Source organism: Myotis davidii, unplaced genomic scaffold (assembly GCF_000327345.1).
Source record: "Myotis davidii unplaced genomic scaffold, ASM32734v1 scaffold498, whole genome shotgun sequence".
NCBI classification, from domain to species: domain Eukaryota; kingdom Metazoa; phylum Chordata; class Mammalia; order Chiroptera; family Vespertilionidae; genus Myotis; species Myotis davidii.
Genome location: NW_006289738.1, coordinates 282,544 through 293,553, shown reverse-complemented (window position 1 = coordinate 293,553; position 11,010 = coordinate 282,544). Strand labels below are relative to the sequence as shown.

Genomic DNA, 11,010 nt, shown 5'->3' with positions numbered 1-11,010 from the left:
ACATGTAGCTGAAGCGGCTGAGCAGAGACCACGTCATGCTCTCAGCCACAGCGTCACAGCGTCACAGCTTGTACTAACCCACATGAGCTTAGTTTTGCTCAATTTGACCTGCGGATCCCTAATATAATCACTCTGGAACTCATAAGCTTTGCTGACTTCTGAGTGTACACACCACAGTGTAAGTTATGCCTTCTCAGAAGCTAACTGAAAATATTCAACGTTTAAAAGTTATGAGTGTCATAGCAGAACCATCCTTCAGCTAAATTTGAAGCATCCCAGGCTTAAATCTTGTTTCAGGAAGGCAGTTTTTATCATGACTGCCTAATTATGCTCCAAAAGGCCTTCTTTGAATTGCAGTCATGTACAGTGTAAGTGGCCTGAATTCTCTGCCTTTTTTACTTGCTTTGCAAGCTTACCCTGAAAATAAATTATTTAGTCAACTTAAGTTATTCTCAGAAGATGTCCCAGTTGCCTAGAAAGGATCAAATAGAGCATTTGACACACATACCAAAAAAACATAAATAACTGAGCAAACACTTCATGTCTACCAAGTTTTTAAAAAGTCAAATTTTGGATTGTTCCACCTTGGAGATTCTATGTCAAGTTTATAGAACTGTACTTTCAAATAGTGCCTGTCTTTGCATTAAAAATATCTAATATTATGATACTAATTTATACATATGCAAGTATGTTAAAAGTATTTTCCCTATTAAACCTTTTTATTTCCAAATAAAAATTATGTGTTATCACTTATTATTACTAATCTGAGTTATAAAACTATGGTAAAATATATACTGGCCAAAATCTTTAAACTCTCAGAACCTTGTCCTATTGAAATATACCAAAATATACCACTTGCCATGACAGATTGTGTTTCATGGGGAATAGCAGTTAATACACACATGAAAATCTCATTGGTAGCCCAATCCTTTAGAGTTTGGAGGGTGGAAACTCTTTACCTGGAGTGACTAGTTCATGTTTGTTATTCTCTATTTCCCTTGAGGTGAACTACTTTTTGACATTCTGAAAGCTGCAAAAGAATTATAACTAAATCTAAAATCTTAACCTCAGTTTACTTACCTCATATCTTCTGTGCATTCTTCCATAGGTATGATGAAATAGATAGCTAAATTCTTGCTACTGCTACACACAGGAATGTTTTTGGAGCTGTTGTTTTGATATTTTTAAATAAAGTAAAGAGGGAAAAGCATATGCCTCCTTTTTCTAATTTCAAAACAACTCTTTAAAAGACTAGTTCTGTTCCTAAAATGAACTTCCAGCTATTTGCATTTTCTCTGGGCTATAAAAAGAGTGTTCTGCTTTATGGCTGACAGTGTACACCAAACTGGACTAAGTGCTTTAGTTGAATTATATAAAGTGTGATGCAATATTGACCCAGGAGTAACTTACAGTCTTCGGGAACAAAACTTAACTACATACATGAAATGACTATGATTACAAAGCAAATACAAGCAAAGGCATGATAATGTGGTAACGGCTGTTTGCAAAATTGCTAAGGAGTTCTGTGTATACTTACTGAATCAATGATTAACGGGACCATCAGGTGAGAAAGGCCAGTAATGACCAGGGCATTTTGGAGGTAATGAGTCTTAAACTAAGTGGTTTTTTGATATATTTTTATTGATTTCAGAGAGGGAAGGAGAGGGAGAGAGCGATAGAAACATCAATGATGAGAGAAAATCATTGATTGGCTGCCTTCACACACCACACACTGGGGATCAAGCCCACAACCCGGGCATGTACCCCTGACTGGAATCAAACCCGGGACTCTTCAGTGGGCAGGCCAACACTCTATACACAGAAAAACCAGCTAGGGCTTGAACTAAATTTGAAGAAAGTGAGAGGATATTAATTGGTCAAGAATAAGTTGGAGCCCTGGCTAGTGGATAGAGCATCGACTGAAGGGTCCCGGGTTTGATTCTGGTCAAAGACATGTATCTCAGTTGCAAGCTCAATCCCCCATCCTGGTCAGGCACTTGCAGTAGCCAACCAATTGATGTATCTTTCTAATACTGAGGTTTTTCTCTCTGTGTGTCTCTTCCCCTCTCTTCCACTCTCTTTAAAAATCAATGGAAAAATATCCTCAGGTGAGGATTAACAACAACACACAAAAAAAAGAATAAGTTGGAGGATATTGCAGGTTGAAGGCAGGTCATGCGCAGTGTCACAGAGATGGAAACAAGCAAAAGGTGTTGGGAGAGTGGAAGAACACTGGCTTCATGTATTTATTCAGCTACTGGGCACTCTGGACACAGTGGTACATAAGTCAGATAACATTCTTGCCCTCCTGGAGCTTGCATTCTAGTGAAAGCAGCTATCAATAAAGAAATAAACAAATCAACATATTGTAATGTTATGAGGAAAATAAACAGGGCACTTTATTATAGAAATAATGTGGGAGTGAGGCAAATATTTTAAATCAGGAAGCCAGGGAAGGCCGCTCTGAGATGTGACATTTGAGATGAGAGCTGGAGGGTGAGAATGAGCCATCATGCAAAGAACTAGGAAGAACATTCCTGCCTGAGAAAGCAGAAGATGCCAAAGTGGTGCTGGTAGTTGGGAGGACTTAGTAAACAGAAAATGGGTGAGTGTAGCCAGTGTGTGAGTGAGGGAGAGAGTGTATGAGATGACATTGGATAAAGGGCCGGATCATATATGGCCATTTGGGCCATAGGAAGAAGTTAGACTTTACTCTAAATGCAGTGGGGAGTCATTGAAGGTTTTTATGTAGAGAAGATACAATTTGATTTTCATTGTAAAAATTTCTTTCTGGCTGCTGTGTGGATAATAGATTGGAGGGAAGCAAGGCTGTGAGTGGGAAGAACAGATAAGAGACTATATTACAAAGTCCAAGATGGCTTAGGCTAGAATAGTAGCAATAAAGATGGAGAGGAGTTGCCTGGCCAGTGTGGCTCACTTGCTGAATGTCGACCTATGAACCAGGGGGTCACAGTCATGCCCAGGTTGCAGGCTCAATTCCCAGTAGGGGGAGTGCAGAAGGAAGCTGATTAATTGAATATAGGGAATAAAAAGAAGGCCTCACAATGGCACCTAGGTCTTTGGCTTTTTTGTTTGGTGTTTGTTTCTTTGTTAATCATCCCCCAAGGATTTTTTTCCATTGATTTTCAGAGAAAGTGGAAGGGAGGGAGAGAGACAGAGAGTGAAACATCATTGTGAGAGAGACATGCCAATTGGTTGCCTCCTGCGTGCACCCTGACCAGGACTGGGAATTGAACCTGAGACCCCCCCTAACCACTGAGCCAAATGGGCCAGGGCAGTTTTTGGCTTTAGACTTGACAAGGTAAATAATGTTGCCATTTACTAATGTGGGGAAGACTGGTGAGGGCCAGTGTTTTGGTATAGAACAGTGGTTCTCAACTTTCTGGCCCTTCAAATACAGTTCCTCATGTTGTGACCCAACCATAAAATTATTTTCGTTGCTACTTCATAAATGTAATTTTGCTACTGTTATGAATCATAATGTAAATATCTGATATACAGGACTTAGGCGACCCCTGTGAAAGGGTCGTTCGACCGCCAAAGGGGTCATGACCCACAGGTTGAGAACCGCTGGTATAGAATAAATTAAAAGGTCACTTTTGGACATGTTAAATTCGAAATGCTCCATGAGACATCCAAGTAGACAGTTGTCTGGAACATAGACTGTGTAATTGCCCAATACAGTTGTGGTAGACAGAATAATGACACCGCCTCCCTACACACACACAAGGTTGGCCACATCCTAATCCCTAGAACCTGTGAACATTTACCTTACATGGCAAAGGAGACTTTGTAGATGTGATTGAGGTTAAGGATATTGAGATGGAGAGAGTATCATGGTTTATCTGGGTGGGCCCAATCTAATCACAAGTCCTTAAAATTGGAAGAGGAAGGTGGAAGAGTGGAACAGAACAAGAGGCAGTAGAAACTGGGCAAGTGAGGAACTTGACTCACTTTTGCTGACTTTGAAGACAAAGGAGCCCAGGACCTAAGGAATGGGGGTGGCCTCTAGAAGCTGAGAATAACCCTCAGCTGACTGCCAGCGAGGAGATGGGAACTTCAGTTTTACAACCACAAGGAACTGAATGCAGCCAATAACCTGAATGAGCCAGGAAACAGACTTTCCCTGACAGACACCAAAAAGAGACACATTCCAGCCAGACACCTTGATTTTAGCCCAGCGAGACCCACATCAGACTTCTGATCTCCCTAACTGTAAGATAATAAATTTGTCTTGTTTAAGCAACTGGGTTTGCAGTAATTTGTTATAGCACCAATAGAAAATTAATAGAACACTATTAATAATGATGCCTAATGTCACAATAATAAGCATAAACCAGAACTGTCCTGGGCAAACTGGATAAGTCTGGAATTCAGGGGAGAGTGGTGACTGCAGACAGAAATTTGGATGTCATCAGCAGATAGATGGCATTTAAAGCCAAGAGACTGAATGAGACCGCCAGAGGAGTAGATGGGAGGAAACTCCTGGGGAAGAGGGAAGCAACAAAAAATGACATTGAGGAGATGGTGGCTAAAGAAAGGCCTCAAGCAAGATGTGGAGGAACTGGAACTCTTGTATCCTGCTGTTGGGGATGTAAAATGCTACAGCCATTTTACAGTCTGGCAATTCCTCAAGTGGTTCAACATGGAGTTATCATATGGCCCAGAAATTCCACTTGTACATGTGCCCTTGCCGGTATGCTCAGTGATTAGAGCATCAGCCCCAAGCACCAAAGGGTCACAGGACCCATTCCCAGTCAAGGGCATGTACCTGGGTTGCAGGTTCAATCCCCAGCCTCCCTCTCCCTCTCCCTCTCCCTCTCTATCTCCATCTCCATCTTCCTCTCTCCCTTCCACTCTCTCTAAAAATCAATGGAAAAAATACTCCCAGGTGAGGATTAACAAAACCAACCAAACAAAATATTTGTTTATATCAGCATCATTCATAATAGGCAAAAAGTGGAAATGACCCAAATGTCTATCAACTGATGATTGGAGAAACAATATGTGCTGTATAACTACTTAGCAATGGAAAGGAATTGACTACTGATACACAAAAAGCATGGGTGAAACGTTACATACTAGTATATGGAAGGAAGACAGACACCCCCTCAAAGGGCACATAGTTTATGATTCCATTTATATGAAGTTCTGGGAAATATAAACTCATTTATAGTAACAGAAAGCAGATCTGCGGTTGTTTGGGGAGAGAAGGAGGAATTACAATGGGGTGAAAGAAAATTTAGGTGGTTGGTGGTGATGGATATTTTCACTATCTTAACTGTGATGGTTTCATAGGTGTATACATATGTAAAAAACTTAGCAATGGTACACTTTAAATATGTACAGTTTTATTGTGTGGTACCTCAATAAGACTGTTTTTGTTTTAAGCAGTTACCCCAGGGCTAAAATTTGTAAGCCTGCCTAGAGGGACGAGAAATTAAATCCTTGGGGGAGGGAGAGAGAAAAGGGCTTCAAATCCTAGGCAGGTGAGCTTAGGTTTGACCTACTAAGCAAAGAGGAGTAACTGGTTTCTTGAGCAATATAAGTGATGTGATAAAAACTGGAAGTGAGCAAGATTGTTCTGGAAACTGAAGTGAGAGACTGGAGATAGCAAGATTGGCCCACAAATGATGACTATTATTTCCCCCTCAGTAATTACACTGTCAACACGAGTGTGATGCTAGGATCTTCCATATTGCAAATGCAAGCTAGGTCTGAAAACTGAGAATGCTTGATCTGGGTACTTCTTAGAGACTCAAATCCTGCTTATATGGGCTCTGATATGGTTACCAGATTACAGATAGGGCCCATACCAGGGGTAGAGAACTGGCTTATCACCCTTCTTAAGCAGGGGTGGAGTGACTTGGTCATCAATATTTTTCTTAGGTAGTAATGAAATTTAGCATATATTGAATGCTTACTATGTACCAGACTTTGTTTATACATATATTACCTCTTTGAATTGTCCCTACAGTATTATTCTCATTCCCATTTTACACCTGAAGATACTGAAGTTTAGATAGATTAAGTAATTTACCCAAGGCCTGACAGCAAGTGGCAGAGCCAGTATTTGAATGCAGTCTGACTCCAGAGCCCACCCTGTTGACACTGGGTTAAATTATTTCTCTTATTTTGTCACAGATTCCCAAACTCAGATGCTCAAGTCCAATTCAATCTTATGGATACAAAAACATATAGCCACTGAATTTTGGGAGGGTGTAGAACTCTCTGTTCAGCCAACACAACAATTTACTCTGCAGTGTCCTTAACAAGTGGCCAATTCCACTCTTAACATTTCCAGTGACAAGAAGTTCCCCACATCATAAAGCAAGCCGCCCACTTTTAAGTAGCTGATATTTTGGAAAGTTATTTCTTCTTCAGCTGAAGTCTACTTTCATGAAACTTCTACCAGCTGCTGTTGATTCCATATAGAATGTCTAATTCTCCTTCCCCTGAAAGTCCTTCAATTATGAAACAGGATGTCCCTCCCTCATCCAAAGCTCTTTCCCCATTAAATATCTTTCATTCATGCAGCCATTTCTCATATGATGTGATTTATAGGCACTTCCCTTTCCTGACTGCCTTCTTTGAATGTTCCAGTTCGTTAATGTCCTCTTAAACATGGAATCCAGGAGTAAGTTCTATGGGCCAGCTAGTGAGGCCCAAGTGGGACCTGATCAGTTCACCACCATCCTCTTGGCCCAACTCAATTCTCATTAGCATTTTTTTTTGCAGTCACTTCACAGTCAACTAAGACCTTCAGTTTTCACAATACTACATCCTTAAATGTCCTGCACTAAATAGAGCATTAGAACTCTTCACGTGGCCCTTCATGCTTTTATAAGCCTGGATTTATTCTGACCTTAGGCTCTTCTGACTCAGTTCCTAGAGGTCTGTAATACATTTTGGTTTTCATCCTTAAAAGCCTAGCCCTCTTTCTGTCATCTATATATATATGTACTTTCAAAATCTGAGCTCCTCAGAGAATAATCTGTAAGGACACTTTAGTTTATTAGATCTTTCTCCCTTTTTAATTTCTCTTTGGACTTTTTCTAAATTGTACAGGTCTGAATCTTTGGAATCTCTCACCTTCTTGAGCTATCTCTTTAGATATTTGGCCAGGAGATCATATTATCATATTTATCTTTTCTCTGATCCTTTTGATCTCTCTCTCTCTCTCTCTCTCTCTCTCTCTCTCTCTCTCTCTCTCTCTCTCTCACACACACACACACACACACACACTTCAGTTGACCCATCTGACCATGCCTACCATTCTCTTGCCTAATAGGTTCAGATGGCACGGTCAATTTCCCCAAGATTCTTGTCATTTTTACTTTGCTAACCAGATCTTCCTTGTTTATTGTGAGGATTAAGCCCAGTTCAGCAATTTCCTCTCTATGCTTCTTCAGTCTTCTGAGAACTATAATTATCAGCAAGAGAGTCAAGAAAATATCAGATGGCTTATGTCTCTGATTACCATTTCTTCATTATGTGATGGTTTTATGAAGTACTATTCAGAACTATCTAGGCAGTCTCTTGTATACTTGCACAACTACAATCACTTTCATTTCTCCCTTTCATTTTCACTGAACGCTTTTCACCCTCCAGCCAATAAAATACTGCTTTGCTCTCATTTTATATGGTGTCTTCCTGAACAGGTTTATCCTTTTCCAGATGCCAGTCAGAAGTTCCATTTTACCAAGTTTGAACAATACCAATAAAATTGTTTTTATGCCTGTATTAACGTTTTACATTCACTTTATTCCCATATTCTGGGTGTTGGTACATAGATAACTGAGACCTTATGTATCATTTCTGACCTTCTTCCTTTTTTTTCTTGAAAATTACTAGGCACTGCCTTATCTTTAGTTCTTCTTTCTTAAATACGCTTGTAGTCTACATAGTTTCCAGAAACACAGAACCCCCACTATGCCTCACTGTAGGAATCCATTTTTAATTAACTTACCAGCCATATATCATTATCATTAACATTCATCTCTATTTTCCTGGGCTCTTGCTACTGGTTTTTTTCTTCTTTTTACTTTTTAATTTTTTAACCTTCAGAATATATATATATATATGTATATATATCACAGTATAAAGAATTTCCATATATCCTTTACTCAGCTTCTCCAAATGTTAGCATCTTACATAACCACTGTAACTAAGAATAGTATTGGTAGCCCCAGTTTGGCTCAGTGGATAGAGCACAGGTCCTTAGACTGAAGGGTCTCTCTTGGGTTCAACTCCGGTGAGGGCGTGTGGGAGGCAACCAATCAATGTGTCTCTCTCACCTCCCTCTCTCTCTCTCTCTCAAAATCAGTGGAAAAATATCCTCAGGTGAGGATTAACAAAACAATAGTATTGGTAGAAAACTATGAAGGAATCCACAGATCTTCAAATTTCACCAATAGTCCCACCAGTGTCCATTTTCTGCTTCAGGATCCAATCAAGGATCACACATTGCATTAAACTATCATCCTCCTTAGTTTCTTTAAATCTGTGACAGTACTCAGTTTTTCCGTTTTCCAAAACCTTGACACTTTTGAGAACATTCGACTCCTTTAAGTGTACCTGCTCACAGGCAGACTAGGAGAGCTCCAGCTCACAGTGGATTTGGAAAAATACCAAGCCATGGCATGAAGTTGCTTTTAAATGACCCATCTTGTATTTCATCTTCAGTAAAACTACATTTCGTTACCCAAAGACTGAGAAGGGGAAAATTCTATGTAATTATTTGATCTTCTTTTTGTGTGGAGAGAAAGAAATGGGACAGAGCAATAAATGCGGAAGTGCTTGAAACTGTGAAAGGAATCTGGAATAGAATACATGCTCCAAGGGAGTAGCAGATGTGGCCTGGAGAGATAGAAAAGGAGTAAATAAGTGATAGCCCTGCATTTCAAAGAGTAATTAACATTTGAATAAAAAGCATTAATCAAAATGTCAAGGGTTCAAACTAGAAAGGTTTTAAATTTTATTTTGAAATGTGTTCTAAAAACCACCTCCAAGTAAAATGCTCTGCAGAGATTTGCTTTACCTGTTAATTCTCTCCCTAGTAGAAGTAGAGGAGTGATTATCACTTTCAAGGAACATATCCTGTCATTCTCTGAAACTGTACAACAAGGTTATTTTTGTACCATTTGCATTACTAATTACAATCAGCTATTTAGAAAAGTAGCAACCTCTCATGAACACAAGTCAAAGATAACCCCCAAGATCAACAAAGCTGAATTCAAACTTGCTCTTCTTTGAGCACGTGATGTGTTGCTGGGGTTCTTGGGAGGGCTAACAAATTAAAAGTATGCTTAAAGGATCTTACAATCTCGGAGGAACCCTCGAATAGGATCTTTTGATGGGCAGCTCTGGAGAAGGTGGGAGAGGGGAGAAGAGGAAAGTGAGGAATATGCCCCTTTGTCTTCAGTATGCTGGAACCCTAGGGTTTAGCTGCAATTGCCGTTTTCGGGTGTTATCCTTATTTTTATAAACATTCTTGTGATTACTTGGACATAGGGCTTGTGATTATACTATTGGTTCCTGTTCTGAACCTGAGAATGCATTCAAACTAACAAGAATTTGTGTGGCAAATGCTTACCCAGTGCAGGGATTAAAGGACTCAGTAAGCACTTTTCCATTGAACAATGGCTATCTAATTCTATTGATTCCTCTTTTTCGCAGTTCAGGAATCAACTCAATCCAAGAGCACTTTACCTGCAGTCGGGGAGGCCAAATGCCAACCTAGTTCATACAGCCTCTTAACCTTCCCTGTGCAACCTCTATATTTGGCTTCTGGCTACAATTTCCCCACCCCTTGCTGAGTTCTTTGGACTCTCCTCTGCAAGTTCCCAGAAAGATCTTTGTTAGGCTGTATTTGCAAACCCGGGTCTGGAGCATGTTGGCAGCATGTGTGCTGTTCCCCCAATTTCCTCTGGCTTCACAGACATAACTTCAGGGCAGTGCCAGGCCTAGAGTACTTGCCTTGGCACAAAATTTAAGGGGACTCCAAATAACTTAGTAAGCAAAATAAATGATTTTTAATGCACTATTTTAAGAACTCAAAAGTAATGAAAAAAAGTCATAATGAACAAATTATCAAAATTTTAAATAAAGACAGGATACCCACGCCTCCACACTTGTATGACCCTGCCTAACTTGTTTCACCCTTATCTCAGGCCTGGGGGTTCCAAATAAACTTTATTTACTAAAACAGGCGACTGGCCAGCGTTAATAAATGTTGCATTAAATATTATCTTGGTTGCCGAGTTGTGTGCTTTTTGTTTTGTTGTGTTTTGTTTTGCGGTTCCCTTAAATCCTGAGCCTCATCCTTGTCCGGGCCCTGCTCCAGAGGTTTTTGTCCAAGAACCTGGTGACGTCAGCGTCCCTTCCTGGTCCCAAGCCCCGCCCAGGGTCCAGGGTCCGAATGCCGGGTATTCCCTTGAGCCACCCCTCCCTCAAGCTAGGTCAGCTTTAGTGGACCAGCCGGGAGGAGGGCGGCCCGGCCCCATTCCCTGGCTCCTCCTCCGCCGCCTCTTTTTTTTTCAGTCCCCTGGCTCAGCGCGCCGCCAGCCTACCAGCCACGCCTCCAAGGCCGGCCTCCAGGGCGCCGGCTCCGCATATATATACCAGCCATTTGCTTCGCTCCGCCCTAGAGCCCCGGAGTTCAGCCGGTTACGGTCCCAAGCCAGCAGTCGCCCGCTTCTTCTTTTCAACATGACAGATGCCGCTGTGTCCTTTGCCAAGGACTTCCTGGCAGGTGGAGTGGCCGCAGCCATCTCCAAGACAGCCGTAGCACCCATCGAGCGGGTCAAGCTGCTGCTGCAGGTACCTCGTGGGATCAGTGAGCCCGAACAGGAAGTGGGGGAGGGGAGGGGACGGGAAGAGGGTCGCGCAGAAAGTGGGGCCCAAGGAATGGAGGGGAATGAACTCTTTAGATAGGTCCCGGGAAGTGGCAGCGTGGGAGCCAGGGTGGCTGCAGAGGCGGACCTAGAG

The 11,010-nt window shown here is 41.3% G+C and overlaps 1 protein-coding gene across 1 annotated transcript in view; it reads left to right on the top strand.

The window, feature by feature from the left end:
* The first annotated feature begins 10,643 nt into the window (after positions 1-10,643).
* Positions 10,644-11,010, top strand: part of SLC25A5 (solute carrier family 25 (mitochondrial carrier; adenine nucleotide translocator), member 5) — a 2,804-nt gene continuing 2,437 nt past the window's right edge. The window contains exon 1 of the mRNA XM_006762333.2: positions 10,644-10,842. Coding sequence (XP_006762396.1) covers positions 10,732-10,842 — 111 coding nt within the window. The 5' untranslated portion in view covers positions 10,644-10,731. The remainder of the gene's footprint in view (positions 10,843-11,010) is intronic.